The 22,132-nt window shown below is 33.5% G+C and overlaps 2 protein-coding genes across 2 annotated transcripts; both read right to left on the reverse strand.

Annotated features, from left to right (window-relative positions):
- Positions 1-1,365: 1,365 nt before the first annotated feature.
- LOC132605930 (small ribosomal subunit protein uS12) lies at positions 1,366-6,063 on the reverse strand. The gene is made up of 4 exons (XM_060319210.1): positions 5,907-6,063; positions 2,263-2,418; positions 2,048-2,174; positions 1,366-1,696 (listed from the first exon to the last, which is right to left on the reverse strand). The coding sequence occupies exons 1-4, from the start codon at positions 5,909-5,911 to the stop codon at positions 1,556-1,558; spliced, it is 429 nt and encodes a 142-aa protein (XP_060175193.1). The 5' UTR covers positions 5,912-6,063; the 3' UTR covers positions 1,366-1,555.
- A 6,236-nt stretch (positions 6,064-12,299) lies between these two features.
- On the reverse strand, positions 12,300-19,669 carry LOC132605931 (uncharacterized). Its single transcript, XM_060319211.1, has 10 exons — positions 19,470-19,669; positions 18,662-18,692; positions 18,427-18,575; positions 17,522-17,613; positions 17,396-17,403; positions 17,240-17,311; positions 16,944-17,111; positions 15,213-15,308; positions 14,779-14,901; positions 12,300-12,784 (listed from the first exon to the last, which is right to left on the reverse strand). The coding sequence occupies exons 1-10, from the start codon at positions 19,487-19,489 to the stop codon at positions 12,704-12,706; spliced, it is 840 nt and encodes a 279-aa protein (XP_060175194.1). The 5' UTR covers positions 19,490-19,669; the 3' UTR covers positions 12,300-12,703.
- Positions 19,670-22,132: the final 2,463 nt, after the last annotated feature.

Genomic DNA, 22,132 nt, shown 5'->3' on the forward strand with positions numbered 1-22,132 from the left:
ATATAATATAATATTCCTCCACCAACAGAAATATCTTCTTCATTCTCCTCTCTTTTTAGATTTTTGCTTAAATAAGTAAAGAAGAAAACTTGTTCATAACTTCACACATGTGTGGGTTGGGATAATGACATTATGCGTTTGAAATGAAATTGTATCCACAGACCACTGTCATCCAGGAGAACTCAGTACGTATTACTTAGAGATAAGGGTAGTAAACACGCCTTAACTATCAATTTGTTTTTAGTTTCATACCTAAACTATCAGAAGGTTGAGAAAACTACCTAAACTATCACTATCTAGTTTGCAAAACACACTTGAACTAAATGTGTAAACTCACTCTCCAAAAGACAAGTGAAGCTGAAATTTTCTCAAAAAAATTATCCACATGACATAAGTAATGCTATGGTGCTACCTCATGGAAATTTAAAAATAATTTTTTTATAAAAAAAAAAAAACTGTCTAATTTTTTTTAAAAAATCTGGATTTTAAAAAAAAAAATTGTAAACAAAATATCAAAAATTTTAGAAAAAAAATGATTTAAAAAATGGAAAATATGATTATTTTTTTTAAATGTGAAAACTAAATAATCAGTTTTTTTTTAAATAACTTTTTCATTTTTTAAACTATTTTTTTATTTTCTATAATTTTTGATATTTTTTTACAAAAATTATTATTTTTCAGTTTATTTTTTAAAGCAAATAGTTTTTTTTTTAAATTTCCATGTAAGTGCCATTGTGACATTATTTATCCACGTGGACAACACTTGGCAACATTTTTATATAAAATGGAGAGTGTAGATTACATGCCATCCAAAAATAATTTGAAATGTTTTTGCAAATTAAATAGTGATAGTTTAAGCAACATTCTAATAGTTTAAGTATAAAACTCAAAAAAAAAATAGTTGGAGTATATTTTTGACACTTACCCCTATTTCTTATACAGAACTAATGTTCCACAACAAGAAAATTAAATAATATTGTTATTTACTAAACGTTGATCTCAACTTACCCTAGAAGAAACATTGGTATTCCAACTAAAATTAACCATACTGATATTCTATGCCTACTCGAATCCCTTTTAGACAAATCTAAAGAATAACCACACTATCAAACAAGTTTCTAAACTAGTGATAGCCGGTTATTTAGTTAGGAAACTCCACAAACCAAAAAGAACCTACATATTTGCTGTATTTTTTATCAGATCCAACTGCACATTTACAATAACTTATTTCAAAGTTCAGGGGTTAATCTTGGGTCTGCATAATATAAGAAGTAAAATACCTAGCTGTGTCCGCTCTGAATCAACAAGCAAGGGGAGCATTTTATGTTGCAATTACACAAATTTTCAAAAGAGAAGAAAAACCAATTGCGCCCTTGAACTTCCATCGCAATATCATTCATTGTCAAAGGGTGAAACAAATGACCTGGTATTTTCATGGAACAACATGACAAACTATACTAGTAGAAGATTAAGGAAGAGTAAAAGAAAAAGAAACAAACATATTGATTCTAACAAAAATTCATCCAGAAGACACTTGCATATGACCTGGAAGTACTTAAGATCTGGGCTTCTCCTTCTTCTCTTTGAAGAGAGCCAAAAGTGACACACCAGACACCTTCACGACCTTAAACCTAACACCAGGAATATCTCCCACAGCATGTCCTTTACGACCAAATCCAGCGATTAGCACCTCGTCCTACAAACAATCAGAAGAGACTTATTCAACATTAAAGAATGAGATTATTACAGTCCAATGTCTTTCGGTAATTTAATTTACAAATAGCTAACAAATGTATAGGTTCTATGCTATAAGTATAAATATACATACAGTAAACTAGTATAAATATACATACAGTAAACATAAATATGCAAATAATATACATAATCAGTTTTGGCTTTGTATATTTCGGCTAAGCACCCATGATTAATCTTGGCCCATGGGTTAAAAATGGAAAAAACCCTTAAAGAATACAATTAAAGAAATTAAAAGAAAAAAAGACAAATTTGAAACGATGGCCACATATGATATGATGACAGAAGCACTTACATTCTCTTCAATGTAGTTCAAACAACCATCATTGGGTACAAAAGCTGCAATCTTCTTCCCATTCTTTATCAACTGAACTCGAGCACACTTTCTAATGGCAGAGTTAGGCTGCTTAGCTTCAATACCGCTGCAGTTCATTAATCAGTTAAAATTGGGCCTGTTAAAGCAAGCAGCCAAATAAATGGATAATAAATGGAAAGCAAAATCTGCCATACATTTTCTCAAGAACAATCCCCTTGGCATGAGATGATCCTGCAAATGGCTTTTTCCATTCATTACCAAGATGAGATTTCTTGTAAGACTTATCAGCCCACCGCTGCCTCCTACGGTGGGACTTCAGTTTACGACCAGCTCCCATTCCACGTGTCTTCCTGCATTAAAGTTGGTAAATTTAAGTTTTGAAGTTGCAAACAGGAGAAACTTTAACATTTGGCCAACCAATGGAGGGAGACTGCACTTGATAGCTACACAAAAATCAACAGCAGATAAAAACATAAAGGGCTTATCTGCTTCACCAAGATAGACTAGGAAATCACTCCTCATATTTCCATAAGATATAAAGGCTTCACTTGAAAGACAAATCTACTTGCAACTTGACAAAGCATGAAACCAGTAGGCACACACTAAAGCTAAATAGTGGTCCTCTTTAATCCAATAGTCAAGTTCATCCGAAGCAAAAGGGAACTATCTTAATTGAGGCTTGTGAAAGTAACACTGTATGAATCAATATACAATAAAATCAGAAATTTGCTCAATCTGATCTGAACTAATAATTATCCAAACACTACCTGAAACCCATATATACATTTTATTCTCTTCTCTTGGAGGTAGGGGGTCATTAGCAAGATGTTTCATCTCTACTGATCTGTAACCCCACGGAACTTGAGGAGCCCAGAACAGTTTTAGAGTGACATTTGATCTAAGTCCATTAGCATTCAAAACAATTCATTGCCCTCGAGAGCTCAACTGCTTTGCCAAGATGGACTGAGGAATTACGAATCCACACAGAACAGCCAGATAATAAGTTTTAAATGTATACCCCATAGCTTTAACATTTTTCGAACTGGTTAGAATTACAAAGTTTTACTTTTACACATTCATTTCCAGTTTAATAATAGTACAAACTACTTAATATGGCCAAAATACCAAAAAATCATTTTCACTTGCTTGTTCTACTGGAATGCTTATTCAATTAAGTTCAAAAGTTGATCTAAAGTGCTACGCATGTCAAGATCAAGCATAAGAACCAAAAAAAACTCTTTTTTTTTGTTTGGTGGGTGGGGGTCATTAGCTAGATGTTTCTTCTCTACTGATCTGTAACCCCACGGATTGAGGAGCCCAGAACAGTTTAGAGAGACATTTGATATAAGTCCATTAGCATTCAAAACAGTTGATTGCCCTCGAGAGAGCTCAACAGCTTTGCCAAGATGGACTGGGTAATTACACATCCATACAAAACCGCCAATGTAACAAGTTTATAAGTTATTCCCACACATCTTTCTTTCTCAACAAAGCAGAACCAGCTAAAATTACAAATTTACATCTCTAGACAATTACTTCTCAGTTTATTACAACAAAATAATTAAATATGACCAAACACCAAATCAATCATTTCCCAGATGCTTGTTGCTATTGGTGCTTATTCAATCAAGTTCAAAAGTTAATCTCGTTATGAACTAAGCCCTTTTGATGTCAAATGTAATTAGTTTCCCCAAACAGTTAAGTATGTCAGGCCTTATATTTCGACACAACCACAAGAAAACATAAGAACAAAGCTGATTACTCATAACATTTATACTCACTGAATGCCTACTCATGTTAAACACTGTCATAATTATAAGAGATAGAGCTTTTTTGTTTGGAGGAGGGGGTTTGGTTAGCTAGCTGTTTCTTCTCTACTGATCCGTAACCCTACGGAGCTTGAGGAGCCCAGAACAGTTTAGAGAGACATTTGATCTAAGTCCATTAGCATTCAAAACAATTCATTGTCCTCGAGAGGACTCAACTGCTTTGCCAAGATGGACTGAGGAATTACGCATCCACACAGAACCGCCAGGTAACCTGTTTCAAACTTTTCCCCCATAGCTTTAACTTTTCCCGTTAATGCAAAACTAGCTAGTATTACAAATTCTTTTTTACACATTGCATTCCCAGCTTAATAATATAAACTATTTAATATGACCAAATACCAACACAATAATGTTCCCAAGTGCTTGTTTCTACTGGAATGCTTATTCAGTTAAGTTCAAAAGTTGATCTTGTTATTAACTAAGCTCTTTTGATGTCAAATTTAATTAGTTTCCCCAAACTGTTAAGTGTGTCTTGACCTTATATTTCAATACAACCTCAAGAAAATGTAACAACAGAGCCAATTACTCATATAACTTTTATGCTCACTGAATGTCTTCTAATGGCATGTTAAATGCACTGTCATAGCTATAACTAGATGTTTCTTCTCTACTGATCTGTAACCCCACGGAGCTTGAGGAGCCCAGAACAGTTTAGAGAGACATTTGATCTAAGTCCATTAGCATTCAAAACAATTCATTGCCTTCGCGAGGGCTCAACTGCTTTGCCAAGATGGACTGGAGAATTTATGCAGCCACACAGAACCACTGGGTAACTACACTTTTTCAGTACCATTATAGCCAAAACTGAGCTCATTATGGACTGAGGAATTACAGATCCACACAGAACCGACAAGTAACAAATTTATAATCTATAAACATATATCTAACTTTTCTCAACAAAGCAGAACCAGCCAAAATTACAAATTTAGCTCACTAAACAGTCCATTCTCAGTTTATTACAACAAAATCATTTCATATGGCCAATTACCAAACTAGTTATTTTTCCACATGCTTGTTTCTGTTATCTAAGCGAACTTTTTAGTACTACTATAGCCAAAACTCACATATCAATCGGTATATTATGCATTGTTCCAACACCTATAACTTCTTTTATACATTTATTTATACTGAATGCCTTCTTATTAGCATCTTCAACAAAGCAGAACCAGCTAAAATAACGCATTTAACTCAGAAAACACTATAATCTTAGTTTATCACAGCATCTTCAACAAAGCAGAACCAGCTAAAATAACGTATTTAACTCAGCAAACACTAGAATCTTAGTTTATTACAGCAAAATCGCTTAATATGGCCAATCACCAAACTAGTCATTTTTCATAAGTGAAGTTTCCAAGTACCAGTATTGCCAAAACTTATATAACAATCAGGACATTAAGCTTTGTTGCGACAGTGATAACTTGTTTTATACATTCTTTTTGTACTGAGTGCCTTCTTATATCATCTTCAACACGGTGAAGCATGAAATTACTATATATCTGTTACAAGAGTCGTTCTCCTAACGAAACAAATAATGTACAGAAAAAAAAAGTTAAAATAACAAATATAGCTCACTAAACAACAAAAAAAATCACTTAATATGGCCAATCACCAAACTTAATCAGTAGATTATGCTTTGTTGCAATACATATAACTAGTGTTATACATTTCCTTATACTAAATGCCTTCTCATCACAAATAAGCATTACAAAACTATATACATGCTACAAGAGTTGCTCTTCTAACGAAACAAATAATGTAGAGAAATAACATATTTATCTAACTTTCTCAACAAGGCAGAACCAGCTAAAATTACAAATATAGCTCACTAAACAATCGATATAGCCAAAAACTCATATATCAATCGGTACATTACGCTTTATTGTAACTTCTTTTATACAACACAAAGGAGCATGAAATAACTATACACATAGATATATATGTTACACGTGTCGTTCATCTAAGGAAACAAATAATGTAGAGAAGAAAGGGAAGTTGAAAGCGAGGATTACCCCATGGTGATAAAAGGAAGTTGCCTTGGTGCTGCTGCAACTGGAGGATTTTGAGGGCTGCGGCGAAGCCTAGAATAACTGCAAGTGAAGAGAAATCCTAAATCTTGTTACGACCTTTAAAGGCGGATCTCGGGTTATGTTTCTTGGGCCTTTCTTTGTTGATGGGCTGGGCTGGATGCTGTTAAATGTATAGTAACCAATTCGCTCGGCATAAGTTGGGATAGAAACTATGCTTATTCGAGCAAAGTTACATAAATTATATTTTGTTAGGAATAGTTCTGCTAAAATGAAGTTATCCTGCAGAACTATGTCTGACAAGACATAGTTTTTATGTAATTTTGCCCGAATAGACATAGTTTTTTTTATGTAATTTTGCCCGAATAGACATAGTTTCTATAAAGCTTTTACTTGCGAAATTAGGTTATATAGAATTTTCTTCGGGATATTTTCGATCACTTTTTATTACTTAAAGTGCGGAAGGAAAAAAATTAAAGACCAGCAATTTGAGAAGAAAAAATTAAAGACCACCCCTAAGATAGGGGTATTCGTGCGAATTGCCCTCTTATTATTGAGAAGATTACGTGAATAAGCAGGGTCATTTGCACTTTTGTCCCTATTTTTTAGCTGGTCTTTAATTTTTTGTCCCTCAAGGCAAATAATTTTTTTCGCCGGACATAAATTTATATTTCGCATCATAACATTTCATTAACTATGCCCCGCGTGCTTAAAAAACTTATTTCCCGCGCATAAGTTCAATTTTAAAAAGCAAAAGTTAACGTTTGCTAAACCGTGCAATTTCTTATGTTTATTCTTCTTCTTCCTCTGTTAAGCCCAAACACATTCTGTCCATTGGACTGTAAAAATGTCTTCTTCTTCTTCTTTTTCCTATTGCCCAGAAGAGAGGAGAAGGGGTCCGGGAATAAGAATAGTGAGAATTGAACCAATACATATCGTATTTGTGGGGGAAAAAAAAATACATATCGTATGAAAATGATCTATTGTTATTACTAAATTATAAGTTTTGTGGTCAATATACAAAATTGTCTATTGTACTACACTTGAAATAAATGTGCATTATATTTATATAAAATTTAATATTTACTGGCCAAAGTCGTCAATTAAGGATGTCCCACATAATTTTGAACTTTGGACATGAATTACTATTTTACTGTGGTAATGCACTTATGTATTAGAAAAAAAGGCCTTTTTAATTGCCTGTTAATTGCACATTGTAATCACTTTCTATTTTGTCATTTTAGTTATATTCTAAACAAAATTCAAATTATTTAACTGATAACTAATATTGATACATTTTAGATAAAACCCTCCTCCTTTACTTCCTTGCATGCCTTGCAGAATTTGCAATATGGTGGTCACAAAGCAACGATATTTGCTTTTATTGAACAAAAATGAGTGAGTCATTTCAAATGTGGCAGAAAATAATTTTATCCAATTCGGTTGGTGGCAGAGGACATCTATGGTGAGGATGATAATAATGGCAACTACTTAGTTTTTTCGTTTAAATTTTGTGGTATTTTCTCCTCTATTAGTGTGAGGGCATTGTAATTGTCTTGCAGCTTTGTACCACTCAGCCCACAACTCTGGTTACCAATAACACTTCTTAATACAAATTCACTTTCATAACAATTGCTGCTTAATTTCAATTCTTTAGTTGCCTTAAGATTGTCAAGGCTGAGCTCTATCTTCACCCCTTTGTTTTTTTATTTTGTTTATGTTTCTCCTTTTTTGTAACAGCTCCGAAAAAACTTCAAATAAAAAGTGAAATTTCATATAAAAAATATCTAAAGTTTGAAATTGTCAAGTCAAACTTGTGGTATGTCTGAAATTCAAATAAAAATGGTTGATATTTTCTTGCACAAATATGTCAAACTTCAGGCAAAATTTATAACATCTGATGTGAATTTTTACAATTTCGATCACATATGCCGAAAGTTAATTCTGAAGTGGCTAAACTATAAGAGAAAAAAACAATGTCGCTGCACCATAAATGGGCCCTACAACCGGCTATTTGTGCATTTGCCCCTTGGTCAAGCTCTTAAAAGCCAAAAGTATTTGCTTTCATTTAAAAAAAAAAATGCTTATTTTAGAGAATTGGGGTACTTGATCAAATTTTCAGGGGAAAAATAAGTGTTTTTTAGTAGTAGCAGAACTGAAGAAAGTAGCTTCTCCCAGCACTTTTTAAAAGTTTAGCCAAACACAAATTGTTGCTTTCATATTGACACATTTATTTTTCAGTTGGCTTCGTTAAACACAAAATGTTACTTTTCAAGGGTAATTTTTTTGAAAAATACTTCTCAAAATAACAGATTTTGAAAGTTTGGTCAAACTAGCTAAAAGTCTCGTTGAGAGCATATCCAAGTATTGCCCTATGATGTATTTGGTGCAAAGATTGTCGCTTATGTGGTTTGCTGCAACCATAGTCATTTTATCAAACTTTTTATGCAGTAAAGGCCAACGCCAACGGAACACCTCACGCAGTTGTTTCAAAAGATGGTATCGGGAACTACACCACAATAATGAATGTCATCTTTTCTGCACCAAATCAGAACGCAGAAAGTACTACATCAAAATTAAATAAGGGATTTATGATGAAGAAGTTCCAGTCGATAAACGTCTAATTGAAAAAGAGATAGACAATACCAAATACGGGGAATAGGAGCTATGGTGGTGACATCCAATTGACAAGTCTAACTGCTACAGTGGGTAAGTCAATTATTCTTTACTCCAATTATAGTATATATATTTTTATCTCGATTTCACCAATTTGAATTTTCTTTTATTTCATTTTTAAGGTGTCAATGAAGCCGACTTCAAAGCCTAAGACATCACATTTATGAACAATGCTGGATTGAAGAAGCATCAGGCAATAGCATTAAGAGCAGAAGAGGATTCACTTACTTTTTATAGGTATCGATTCGATGGCTTTCAAGACATCTTATACACAAAAAAAAGCCTGATAATTCTACAGGGATTGTGAAATATTTGGCACCATCAACTTCATCTGTAGTAAAGTAACAACCGTATTCCATAACTGTTTAATTGAAGCACGCCTACCATTATCAAAGTGATATTATACATTTACAACACAGCAAAGAAAATTCGATGACATAAAAATTGGAATAGTGTTGCAAAACTGCACGCTAAAAGCAGCTAGAGAATTGATAAAAATGAGTAACGTTACTACATATTTAGGTCGGCCATGGGATGATTTCTCTAGAACAGTGGTCATGCAAAGTTACATTGACCATTTCATAAATCCAAAAGGATGGTTTGAATTTATAGACTGGACCGTAGCAAAATTTATGTCTCAGAAGTTATTATTATTAAATATATAATTTTTAGTCTTCTATTTATATATTAGTAGCTGATAAATTTCTTTCTCTTATCCATTAGTATATGGCCTACTTATTTTATCAATCTTATAGTTTTTCTCTACAGAGGTAATTTACCCCACACATCTAATCATTTTTTTCTATTCATTTAAACATTTAAGGCTATCTAATAAATAAGTCAATCTACTTTTATTTATAACTATACTATCTTCATAAGTTTAACTATATATCAAGTTGTTAAAATAGGATCATCCTTTATCAATTTGAGCTTGCACTCATTTTATTTTAATTTTGTTTTATACCTAATACATGCTATATATATATATGTATTTCTTTTTAACTAATTGACAAGATGCACATGTGATACACGAGATGAAGTCTAGCACACGAGATGCACGTGCGGCCCATGTCTATTCATATGATCCATGTTGTTTCATGTGAGCTACTTCCTTTCATTTATTTAGATGAGTTTAAATGAAGAAACATAATTATAAAGATTTGCATAGCCGATCCCAATTTATTTGAGACCAAAGCATAAATATTACTTTTCATTCTGTCATTTATTTCTTCTACCTAGTCAGTAATAAATCATATATAGTATTTTCATATTTCGAAGTTAACAGTTTAAAAGGAAGGTATTTCCATATTTCTAGTTATTTCATTCCCCTCCTTGCTGAGGCGGATCTACCATTGAAATAACGGCTTCATCTAAACTCAATACTTTTATCATAGAGTATAAATTTATGTGTATAAAAATATTGAAACGATAAGAAATAGTATATATAAACTCATACTTTTAAAAATACAATAAATAAAATTAGAAACCTTAAAAATTGTACTCACAAAATTTACATTCTATATCTGCCAATACTCCTTTGTGCTGTATGAAAGCCAAGAGAAGTCCAACCTATGTTAGTTGTCAATAACTTCCCAACAGAATGATGTGAATTTGGCTAAGGGCTCATTCTCCTTACTGTGAACTTGAAAAAAAGGGGATCAAATGAATACGACAGATTATGTTCACCAAGAAATGAGTTGCAAAAGACGAATCCTGATCCTTTTTTTTTCTCCAGATTTTAATCAAATATATTCTGTCTTCACCCTTTTTGGCTCTATTTTGCAGAAACAAATTGATTGTAATTCTTTACGTTTTACACCCATATATAAGTCAGGCATCACTTTTGTAGATTTATCTTATTATATACAATTTAACTATTTATCATATTTGATTTTTTTGGCAAAATTATTACGAGTTAATATTATCAGGAATAAAATAAAAAAATTATAGTTAAAAGACAAGGGATTTAGAAAGACAAAGGCGTCAAGGCGAACAGTAAAAAGAAGGCATTTTTTTGCGCGGATTGCCCTTCTTTTGGGGTGGTCTTTAAATTTTGCCCCTCATATTTGTGGTCTTTAAATTATGCCTCTCATATTGCTGGTCTTTAATTTTTGTCCTTCGCATTGCAACCCTGAGCGTTCACGCAGAAATCATGAGGTTCTGGGTTCGAACCCCCACTCAAGCATAAATTAAAAAAAAAAAATTGTAAGACAAGGTTTGGGTCGCGTGTATGCCGGACCCGGCATACACTTGTTAAGGAATTACCAAAGTTATGCCAGACCCGGCATACTCATGCCTTATGGGCAGACTTGGCATAAGTATGTCGGGTCCGGCATAACTTTGATAATTCCTTAACAAGTTTATGCCGGTGGGGGCATACTTATGGGCAAACTTTTAGTTAAGCCTTAACTAAAACTTTTTTCCTAGTTATGCCTTATGGGGCAGACTTTTAGTTAAGGCACAACTAAAAGTATGCCCCATAAGGCATAACACAACTAAAAGTATGCCCCATAAGGCATAACTTTTCCTTAAGACATAGACTTTGTCTTATAAGGCAAATTTTTCCCCATAAGGCAAAGTATGCCCCTATTTAGTTATGCCTTAAGGAAAAGTTCCGCCTTATAGGGGCATACTTTGCCTTATGGGGAAAAATTTGCCTTATAAGACAAAGTCTATGTCTTAAGGAAAAGTTATGCCTTATGGGGCATACTTTTAGTTGTGCCTTAACTAAAAGTCTGCCCCATAAGGCATAACTAGGAAAAGACTTTTAGTTAAGGCTTAACTAAAAGTTTGCCCATAAGTATGCCGGACTCGGCATAAACTTGTGAAGGAATTACCAAAGTTATGCCGGACCCGACATACTTATACCCCTTAACAAGTGTATGCCTGTGGGGGCATAGCGAAATTTAAACTTTGCCTTGCGAATTTTTTTTAAAAAATTTTGACTGAATGGGGGTTCGAACCTGGAACCCATGGGTTTTAGTCGAAGGGCAAAATTTAAAGATTTCAAATATGAGGGGCAAAATTTAAAGACCACCCCAAAAGAAGGGCAATTCGCAAAAGAAGGTAGATATCAACAAGCCCATCAACTTGTCAATAAATTTCATTTAAACACTCAAATTATAATATGTTCCTATTACAAGCCGAAACACATGATGAAGTGTTCCTATATACTCAAATTTAAGAGAAGCTTTTACACGTGTTCTCAAGTGGCCGTAAAGTTTCCCGGCTTATTAAAATTGATGTATAATTAAAGAACACATATTAAATGGTTAACTTATCAACCTAATGTGGACTTGAGAACATGCGCAAAAGCTTTTCTAAAATTCAAACCCAAAGTATCTAGTAAAAATACTTTATCACGTGTTCAAGTGCTCAACTAACGCGAAACCAATTGACGCGGAACCATAGATAGGGCGTTTAAATGAAACTCACTGAGCCCAGAAAGACGAGTGGAGTAGGAAGTGTAGTCATCAACCGGATAAAATTGCATAAAAAAACGAAGAGATGTAAGCTCGATGTATGGTTAGAACTTGCAAGTGTCGAAAGGAAAAACCAAATTCAAAGAAATGATAGAAATGCAGAATTTTGCATTAGTCCTAAAATGAGTTTCTAGATGTGCAAAGCACCAAAAGAACCACATAAGGTCACTTTATATTTTATTTTCAAAATTCTGCATCCACTTCCTATAGATACCAGAACTAAAAATGAAGCACCTCTTTGTAAATGACTCCAAAGAAATGGAAGAGAATTCAATTAGTTCATTTGAACTAACTATCATATATACACTTTGCACATAGATGGATAAGTTAAACTGCATTCACTAAAATGTCTCCAGTTCTACACAACTTCATTATTACCTAATCTTCCCCCTAAATAATGAAAGCATCAGAAAAGGAACAAAACCTTGCTGCTTGTGAATAATATTAGCATCTGTCCCTGCCTTCTCAAGTACAAACTGACAGCATTTGTATCGGTCGCCGCAAACTAACACTGTAAAGCCTCAAGTACGCCAATAATCTTCTATCACGACCGGTTCTATGTATGCACATCTGAAAACTATATATACCCACAACTGCTGCTAAATGTAGATACGAACAGCACATTCATGCAACAGACTTTTCGCCTTCAAGTGGAGATTCCTCTTGTGTCATCCAACTCTCGGTCGAACAAGGCCGGCCAAGTTTCTGTCAATAAAATGTTATCAGTCACAAAAAAAACAAACCTGATTGCAACACTAATGTTAATGTTTAACTTAAAGTGCAACTTTTCTAATCAATATGACAAAACTCTCAACTGGCTACAAGGTCATACTCAAATGTTGTAAACAGAAAATTCCTAGTAATGTACATACAATAGTTCGTATGGATTTGTTAACTTGGGGGCTACTTTTTGCTATACTATTGGGGTTTAAGTTAAACTTTATATACTAAAACACTGTTCTACCAAACTGTTTTGAAGGAAACGTTCAGAACAAAAAAAGGCCGGCCAAGTTTCTGTCAATAAATTGTTATCAGTCAACCAAAAAAAAAAAACCCGATTGCAACTCTAATGTTGATGTTTAACTTAAGCGCAACTTTTCTAATCAATATGACAAAACTCTCAACTGCCTACAAGGTCATACTCAAATGTTGTAAACAGAAAAATCCTAGTAAAGTACATACAATAGTTCGTATGAATTTGTTAACTTCGGCTACATTTTGCTATACTATTGAGGTTTAAGTTGAACTTTATATAATAAACACTGTTCTAGCAAACTGTTTTGAAGGAAACCTTCGGAACAAAAATTCTTTCTATAACTTTTGTTTCTTTGGTCAAATCATGTAGTAAGTAAATGCACATGTGCTATGTCATATGTCTAAAAAATTAAAATTAAAAAAAAAAACGTCATAAAAATTCCAGCTCTCAAACTGCCAGTCAAGAAAGCGTTTAGACTATTCGAGCATGGCATTTATGACACTGCACATCCTTGATGCTTCAGCTAATTTCATTTTATATGACTGTTAGATTGGCACGGGTTTAAGAAAGTTGGAACATACCAAGAGTACACATAGGATTTGCGGTCTTAAACAAGTCATAACATTTCTATCACCACACGACCAAGTCATCAAAAGAAAATATGGGGAATTGAAAATGCTTAAAATTCAAATTAATGAAAGAATAATTTTCTAGCTATAATAAATCTCTTTAAAAAATTAAATAGATTTATGTTAAATTATTTATGCATTAAAGTAAGCACATATTCAACTAATTGCTATAATTTTAATTTGCAGCACGAATATAAAACTCAATTGAGAAGTTAAAAATTTTAATCTACAATTGCTTTGTCAAAAAATTAGAATGCAACTCTAAAATGCTTGTCGTCTAGACTTCAAAACTAGATTTTTCTGCTACTACATAAAGCGTAAATAAGAGGGGGAAAACCAATGACCAACAGGGAAAAATTGCAAGAGCCAAAAGATGACCCTTTACTATAGACCCCCTTATGATTTTATTGGCTGAACCTGCTTGTAGATAACCAAATGTTTGCTACTAAACGGATGGAGTGATAGGGAATTGGAAAGATACGTGTATCCTCTAACACCAACTCACAGTGTAACCCAATTTCTAAGGATTACACGTGGATTTAATTATTTTTTTGGCTTTGTTTTTAAGGAAAAGGTTCAGTAGGATGTAGGAGTGGACCGACAATTTCATATGGATCTTAATTGTGCAAGTTAATTTCTTAACGGTGGGGGTTGAAGTATTAATGATTGTTTATTCTGGAAACAGGTGTGATAACGCTATATAAATCTTCAAGGGGGAACTATAATCCCTCACTTAGTTCGTTTCGTCATCTCTGAAAGCATGGACAGAACAAAAACTAGGGATAAAATATAGAAGAAACATAGTTATTCACTTATTCTAACCAAAAGGAGGCTGTTGAGCGATTTATCAACGTCATGGCCATAAACTAAAGGGAGAAGGGATATTAAAACATTTGAAAACAGTGAAGAGTAATAAACAAAGAAATAATGATCCTGCAGCAACCACAGAAAGCATAAAACCAAGTTATAAAGAAGTCAACAAACTTGAGCAATTCAAAGATCAAACTTATTTATCAAGTCACAAACAAAAGTTCGGCAGTAAGGTCATCATATAATTCCAAAAAACAGAACATATATGTATCGATGTGCTTTACCATATTCAATGAATAATCACTTTGTTGCTCCAACTCACGCAACACATCCACTGTCAACCCAAACCATTCGTCAATCCAGGCAAAGCAATTACGATGACTTTCCAGGAAAAGTGACCTTTCCCCCTAAGAACAAAGATACAAGAGGAGAAAAAAAAAGAGCAAAGTCATATTTAATTCGCAGTTGGTTCACAGCTATAGGGGTCATAAAAAATGGAGCTTTAACATCTTCATAAGAATCCTCCTTTTGACAATGTAGCAAATTATTTAATATTCCATGAAACAACCTTTACGCATCACCAACTCATTAGATCAACTAATATTGGTGGAATGTGTCCCAAAAATTATGAATATTTTAGTGTTAAAGTTCCTAAAAAAGTATTATGCTCTGGATTCATTTCAAGCAGACAATATAAAGTTACAAATCCTCAACATACCGCCATCAAAGCCTGTTCCACTTTGCTCCCAAAGCCCCAGTATGGAGCATCTATAGTGACCAGTTTATATGCTGTCATAACGGGACTACAATGGTCCTGCCAATATCAAGAAACACTAGAGTTAAACGGACACCTCAAAGAGTGGAAATAATATTTCACTGTGGTGATTGTTTCTTTTGCAACTGAAGCAAAAGTCGGTCCACGTTAATCCAAGAGAACATACGAAAGGCATAAAAAGTTTATTAGCTCTATATCACCAAATTTCAATCCAAATAATAAAATCGAGAAGAACCGAAATGAAGCAAATCCATACTTTTAACCCCAAAAATAATAGTTGAAGGTGTTAGACTCCAGTTATTGCTATTTCTTTAATTTCTTTATTTATTTTTTGTCAGTCTCAGTTATGCTTGTGGGCATTGCTGATCTATGTAATTCTACGTACCTTTAGCAATCAATTAGTTTGTGGAAACAAGGGAAAGCAATTCTACCGGTTGTCGGCTTTTGGTTCCTCCAGCTAAACACCCCAAAGCAACCCCCCATACCCTGTTCAGCCCAGCCATTAGGTCATAAGATCTTATTGGATTGTCAAGTTATTGTAGTTATAAATTTTGAGTATTTGATACAAGCCTTTTCCATTTTATGAACAAACCTTCATCCCAAAATTCAATCCCCCCTTAATCCAACAAAGGAAACACAAGAAGCAACTTACTTAACCTCATCCTCAATCCCCTCAACTGTAAAACACATTGTGATGCCACTTACAAACTAAACGACGCTTGAGATACCGAGAGAAAGATGCTCGTCTAAGTTCATATACAACTTCTGCAATCAGATTTTGTAGAGCTTATAGTAATCATTCCTTCTATCATTTCCTCACATTTCCTTGATTGAACTCCAATTGTCCCACACAACCCTTGCTCCTCTTTTTTTTTTTTTTTTTTTTTTGAAAAACAAAGGCGGTCGTCGGGCCAGCTTACTCCTCTCTTTTTTTTCTCCTTCTTTTGGCCTCTGCTGGGATCTAAACTCTCAAGTTTCTTGTGGTCTACATTCAAGCTTTCATTGACAGTTAGGCTACACCTTTGATCGCCACAATGACATCTTATTTTACAAGGACCAAAGTGAGAATAGCTTCACGATCAAAATTTTATTTAGGTCTTGCGGGAGTCTTCTACTGTTAGTTCATTAATTATAAGATATATCAAGTTTTTCTCTCAGTTACGACAGAGCAAAACTAAATGGTCTGCATTTATATTTAATTCAGGATGTGTAACGAGTTTTAGTAGCTAATAGCCATTCTGAATTCAAGTTGATTCAATTACACTTTTCCTCAGTTAACGAGGATCAAACAAAACCTTAATTCCAAAGAAACTGAGGGCAAAGCACTTCTCCTTTTCTTTTTGTGCAAACACCAAATCTAAAGCAATTAAAGAAGTGAAGGCTACAAGCAGAGTACTATACCTACTTTTTTTAAAATGGGACCAAGTATGTTTTTTAAGCTGGTAGTCATATTTTCTGAACTATGTAGTCTTGAACTCCATAGCTTAAAAAATATATGCTCTATCTGACTTGGTTAAATAGTATAGTAAATAGATAAACAAAAGTAACAAAGTTAAAAGAGTTAGCATAGTTCCAAGGCCTCCAATCTGTTTTCCAAGTCAGCGAAAGAATCTTCTAGAAGGAGCGGAGGGGGTTATTATGCACTTCTGCTGTAAAAAAGGAGAAAAAACCAACCTGCCAGCCTTCCAAGAGTGGTCCACGGCCGCTTCTTGCTGATTGGAAATTAGATAAATCAACATTGTTTCTTCCCACTATGTAACTCCAATAATCAGTTGCAGCTGAAGCAATATCAACAACTTCCACCTGCCTAACTGCCAGTTGGTCCTCGCTCAGGCCATGCACCTAATACATTATAACCTCAAGTCAAAAAACAAGATAACCATGGGAAAGATGGTATTGGAAGTAGTGAACTTATTTTAAGGCTATTAGAACCCTCGTTGTAACTCAACGATCATGTATATTGAACTTACATTCTCAGAGCATCCATTGTCACCTTTGTGGATGGTATCAATGCTCATAAAGAACTTCGAAAAATATGGGGACTGCAAAAAGAAATCAACCAAAGATTTTAATACTGCACATTTGTGTTAGACTTCCACAATGCATAGGGAGTCACAAGTAATTACCTTAACAACTGCATCGAATGGTGATACATGTCCGACAGAAACCAGTAAATAGGTTAGTACAAAGGCAGAAGGAAGACTTGGATGATAACCCAGAAAAGAACATTAATTGCAAGTAAGAACTTTAACCTGATCTACATTTAGGATATGCATTCCAGGCTTCCTCTTGCATCACAAGGGCATCAGCTGGTGCAAATGTATTCAACCAAGATGGTGCTTTGCTGCAATGATGAGGCGAATCTGAGTCTCAAACTATACAACAACAACATACCCAGTGAACTCCCACAGTATGGGGTCTGGGGAGGGTAAAGTGTACGCAAACCTTACCCCCATCTCGGAAGATAGAGAGGCTGTTTCCGAAAGACCCTCGGCTCAAGAGAAAACATGACGAAAGGCTCTCTCTGAGTCTTTGTAAGTTAAGTTCAAACAAACAACACATTTGCCTAGGTTATAAATCCATAGAAGATATATGGTGCCATAAGAACTTCTATAGCTACTTATTACCTCAAAAAAATTGAATTTTGTGATTATCACCCCGACAATAACCAGTTAATTGGTTTCTTATGCAAGCCTATGTTGCTCGGAACTTCCAAAAATGATGACGTGCCCTTGTCGGATCCTCCCAAAATGTGACTTTTGGAGGATCCAACACGCCCCCTTCAACATTTTTGAAGAGTCCAAGCAACAGTGATGCCAACAGATACGGGGCCATGATTTGAAGTTTATGGGTTCTAAAATTAATAATTTGTACATATTCAATGAAGTTTTAAGACGAATACATGGTTTTAACCAAAGCTACTGGGTTAGTGGGTTCAGCCGAACCCGTAGCTGTCCAAGGTACTTAAATTCTTATATTAAAAATCCCTTAACTCCATAAGCAATCACAAACCCAATAAGGTTGTGGGTAATTGAAAATACCAACACAGATAACTACTGTTGAGGATTAGTACTATTACTGCTCACTCAATCAACTCAAGACAGAATATCGCAAATATCAAACAGAACTCATTAGATAAGTTTTAAACTAAAGTTACCTCTGCAAGTGGTAAACTTTTGATGTATATTGGCCCTCACCAAATTCATCATCACTAAATGGTTTATTTTGTAAAACCTCCACCCCTTCATCACCTGTAGTACTTTGCTGTTGCATTTTCATGACCATGTACATTTGAGCTACCTGATACTGCAATGCAAAATACTAAATTAATTATCCATCAAACACTAAAAGAAGCATTCAGTTTATTCTAAACGTTGTTCAATTTAGCTTACCTCTTCCAATGACAAGGGCATCACAATTCGACTTCAGAGAATCCACTGGTCAAGGAAACACCAACAAAATGGAAAATCTCAAGATAAATACATTTTTGGACCGCACTAAGAAAGAATAGCCGGCAAATGTATATGTTTTGTAAATATAAGCATAATGATACATATAATGCGCATTTTGTATACATAAAATTAAGTGATGGACAAATTTGACAGCTAAATTGCAAAATCCGTCGCTAATCCTATTTAGCGATAGATTAGTGAAGGATGATCATAAAATTCTGTTAGCTACGAGCAAAGGATTACCGACTATTCGTAGCTAATCCAAGTTTTTTGCTGCATATATGAAAAAAGATTATTAAAAATTAATATGAATATGCATATCATCTAGACACACATAATTTTAAACATGCAACCATAAAAAAAAAATGCAAGAATTTTATAGCTAAAGGATACAATTCCTTAATCTGAACCATTCTCTCAAGTCAATGATTGAACAAAAAAAAAAAAAAGATATCTCCTTAAACTTCAAGAAACTCGAAGAAACTAAATGAAATGTAAATTAAGTGACCCAATAAGCCAAAACAAGAGAAAAAGATGATTTTTATATCAACCTACAACTTCACCTATGAGAAAGAAGTAAAGAACCAACTATACCTTTTTTGTCTAGTGAAATTCACAAATGTAAATGTAAAAATTAGAACTAAAAAGCAGTAAATTAATATCAATATGCATATCATCTAAGCACACATAATTTTAAAACATGCAACCATAAAAATAAAAATGCTAGAATCTCATCACTAAAGGATACAATTCTTTAATCTGAACCATTCTCTCAAGTCAATGATCTCCTTTGAACAAAGCAAAGTGATTTTAAACTGAATGAAACTTGTATTTTGAGTGATCCAATAAGCTAAAACAAGAGAAAAAGATGAATTTTTATATCAACTCACAAATACTTGTATGAGAAAGAAGCAAAGCACAGAGAAAAATAATTTTTTAAGAGAGAAATGAAAATAAAGTACTAATGTTTTTATTTTTGTGGCAGACGCGTAGAAGAACATTCCTGAAGAGGGAGGTGACACGTTTGACTTGAGGTTGAAGGAGGCGGTTCTTCTTAAACGACGTGTCCTCTTGTGTTTTGTTTGTTTTGAAGCATAATGGCCAAATGGCCTTCCTTTCAGTTTCCCAAGGAAATTTAGAGTAACTTGTAACGACATAAATTGGGATAGAGGGAGTTTCTTACTCCTTTGTTTTTAAATAAATGGTATTTTAAACTTTTTATTTTGTTTCGAAAAAGTGGTGCTTTGGAATCTCAAAATAAATTTATTTTAATTTTTTAAATTATCCTTATTTACCTGATCAAGAGTTATTAAGTAATTTTTCTTTTTTCTAGGCATTTGATTAGAGGTGGGTTAATAAAAATAATACTAATTTTCTAGGAGTGAGTAATTTTTTAAGGGGGTGTGCATCAGCTAAAAATATCACTTATTGTGAAATGGAGGGAGTATTTAGTTTTTCTCGAAAAATTTACTCCTTCTGTCCAAATTTATGTGATACTTTTATCTTCTCGAGATTCAGACTGTATGAACTTTGACCAACATTTTAAGATGTATTCTTTCACCAAATTGATATGAGAAAATTTGCAACTTATACTCCCTTTGTTTCAATTTATATAAGGGTTGACCTATTTAGGGAGTCAAACAACTCTTTCTTTTATTAGAATTTTAAACATAGATTGTTCGAGTATTTTATAATAAAATTTACATATTTGAAAACTAAATAAAAAATATTATAAGTCTACATAATTAATAATTCACAATATATGAACAGAGTTGAAGAAAATAGTAGTCAAAGAAAGGACTGTTCGGCTCTCCAAATAGGTCAACCCTCATATAAATTTGGACGGTGGGAGTAGTACTTTTCAAGTAGCTTTCAAATATATAAATTTTGATCTTAAAATATTGAGTTAATCTAATACAATTTAATTTCAAAGTTTAGCCAAATTAACTCTCGAAAACCAAAAAGTATCACATAAGTTGTGATGGAAGGAGTACCTTATATATTAATTGGGCAATAATACTATTGTGTTTGTCTCATTTGATGTGGAACAACTTTATAGTATGTCCCAAAAAATGTTACCTTTTTATAATTACCAATTTTAAAAATCTTCTTTTTCTCTTATACTCATATTTTAACCTTTTGACCCATGTAACTTAAAATATTGACAAGTGCTTTCAACTTTTGCAATCAGGGATGCTATCAAAAACTTCACAACACTTCACTCCAAAATCTCATTTGCTGCCATCTTCTCCCCCCTGTAGCCACTTTTTTGCGGTCGCCACCACTGTCCAATCATTTAAAATTTTCCTGAATCTCAACCGCCGCAATCTTTGATCTACAAAATTTAAAACTCGCTTTTAGCCGCACATGTTATTATAAGAATAGGTTGAGCTCAAATGCTATTGAAGAAATCAAATGCCTTAATTGTCCCAAGTTTCTCATATCTGATATTTGATTAATTAAAAAAAAAAATTCATTGAAGAGCTGAATCTTTAAGTTTGAGCTATATTTGAGATTTTGAGTTTGAAAGTCAAATTGACTCTCGGAAATTAAAAAGTTATCACATAAGTTGTGATGAAAGGAGTACTCTATATGTTAATTGGGGCAATAATGCTACTCTAATTATCTCGTTTGACGTGGAACAACTTTCCTTTATAGTATGTCCCAAAAAATATTATCTTTTTTATATTTAAAAACAATTTAATTTTATGAGATGATCTACAACTACACAAATATCTAAAGTTTGTTTTGGAGCACAAATTTAAAAAAAAATCTTTTTTTTCTTAAAATTTATACCTAATCAAATAATATCACATAAATTGGGACGGAGAGAATATCAAATTAGACTCATATTTTACCTTTTTGACCCATGTAACCTAAAATTTCCTTTTCATCCCTTAGTCCAACAATTCTTTTAAAACTCATCTATTCTACAGAGATTGACCCAAGTGCTTTCAACTTTTGCAATCATGGATGCTATATCAAAGACTTGACAAAACTTCACAACACAACTTTTGCAATCCGTTGCAATCTTTGATCTACAAAGTTTAGAAGTCGCTTTTAGCTGCACATGTTCTGATAAGAATAGGTTGAGCTCAAATGCTATTGAAGAAATCAAATGCCTCCATTGTCCCAAGTTTCTCATGTCTGATATTTGATTAATTTTTTAAAAAAATCATTGAAGAGCTGAATCTTTAAGTTTGAGCTATATTTCAGATTTTGAGTTTGAAAGTCAAATTCAGATATGAAATTTGGGATTAGTTTTGAAATAAGTGATGTTGCATTTTCTTGAAAACATCATTCGGTGTTGTTTAAATATATTGAAAACATCAAGAGGAGAAAAAGAAGAACCTATGAAGCCCCATTAATATGATTCATTTGTATAACAGCGTATAATAGTGTATATGAGGT

This window comes from Lycium barbarum, chromosome 8 (genome assembly GCF_019175385.1).
Source record: "Lycium barbarum isolate Lr01 chromosome 8, ASM1917538v2, whole genome shotgun sequence".
Classification (NCBI taxonomy): domain Eukaryota; kingdom Viridiplantae; phylum Streptophyta; class Magnoliopsida; order Solanales; family Solanaceae; genus Lycium; species Lycium barbarum.

What these genes read in the sequence shown, in the direction of transcription:
- LOC132605930 (XM_060319210.1), bottom strand. An exon ending in GGGATTGTTCTTGAGAAAAT is followed by an intron (nt 2,175 to 2,262) that starts GTATGGCAGATT and finishes AATGAACTGCAG; the next exon opens with CGGTATTGAAGCTAAGCAGC. An exon ending in TGAACTACATTGAAGAGAAT is followed by an intron (nt 1,697 to 2,047) that starts GTAAGTGCTTCT and finishes GATTGTTTGTAG; the next exon opens with GACGAGGTGCTAATCGCTGG.
- LOC132605931 (XM_060319211.1), bottom strand. Translation starts at nt 19,489, where the DNA reads ATGGTTCAGATTAAAGAATT. An exon ending in AAAGTTTACCACTTGCAGAG is followed by an intron (nt 17,614 to 18,426) that starts GTAACTTTAGTT and finishes TCATCATTGCAG; the next exon opens with CAAAGCACCATCTTGGTTGA. An exon ending in ACAATGGATGCTCTGAGAAT is followed by an intron (nt 17,112 to 17,239) that starts GTAAGTTCAATA and finishes ATAATGTATTAG; the next exon opens with GTGCATGGCCTGAGCGAGGA.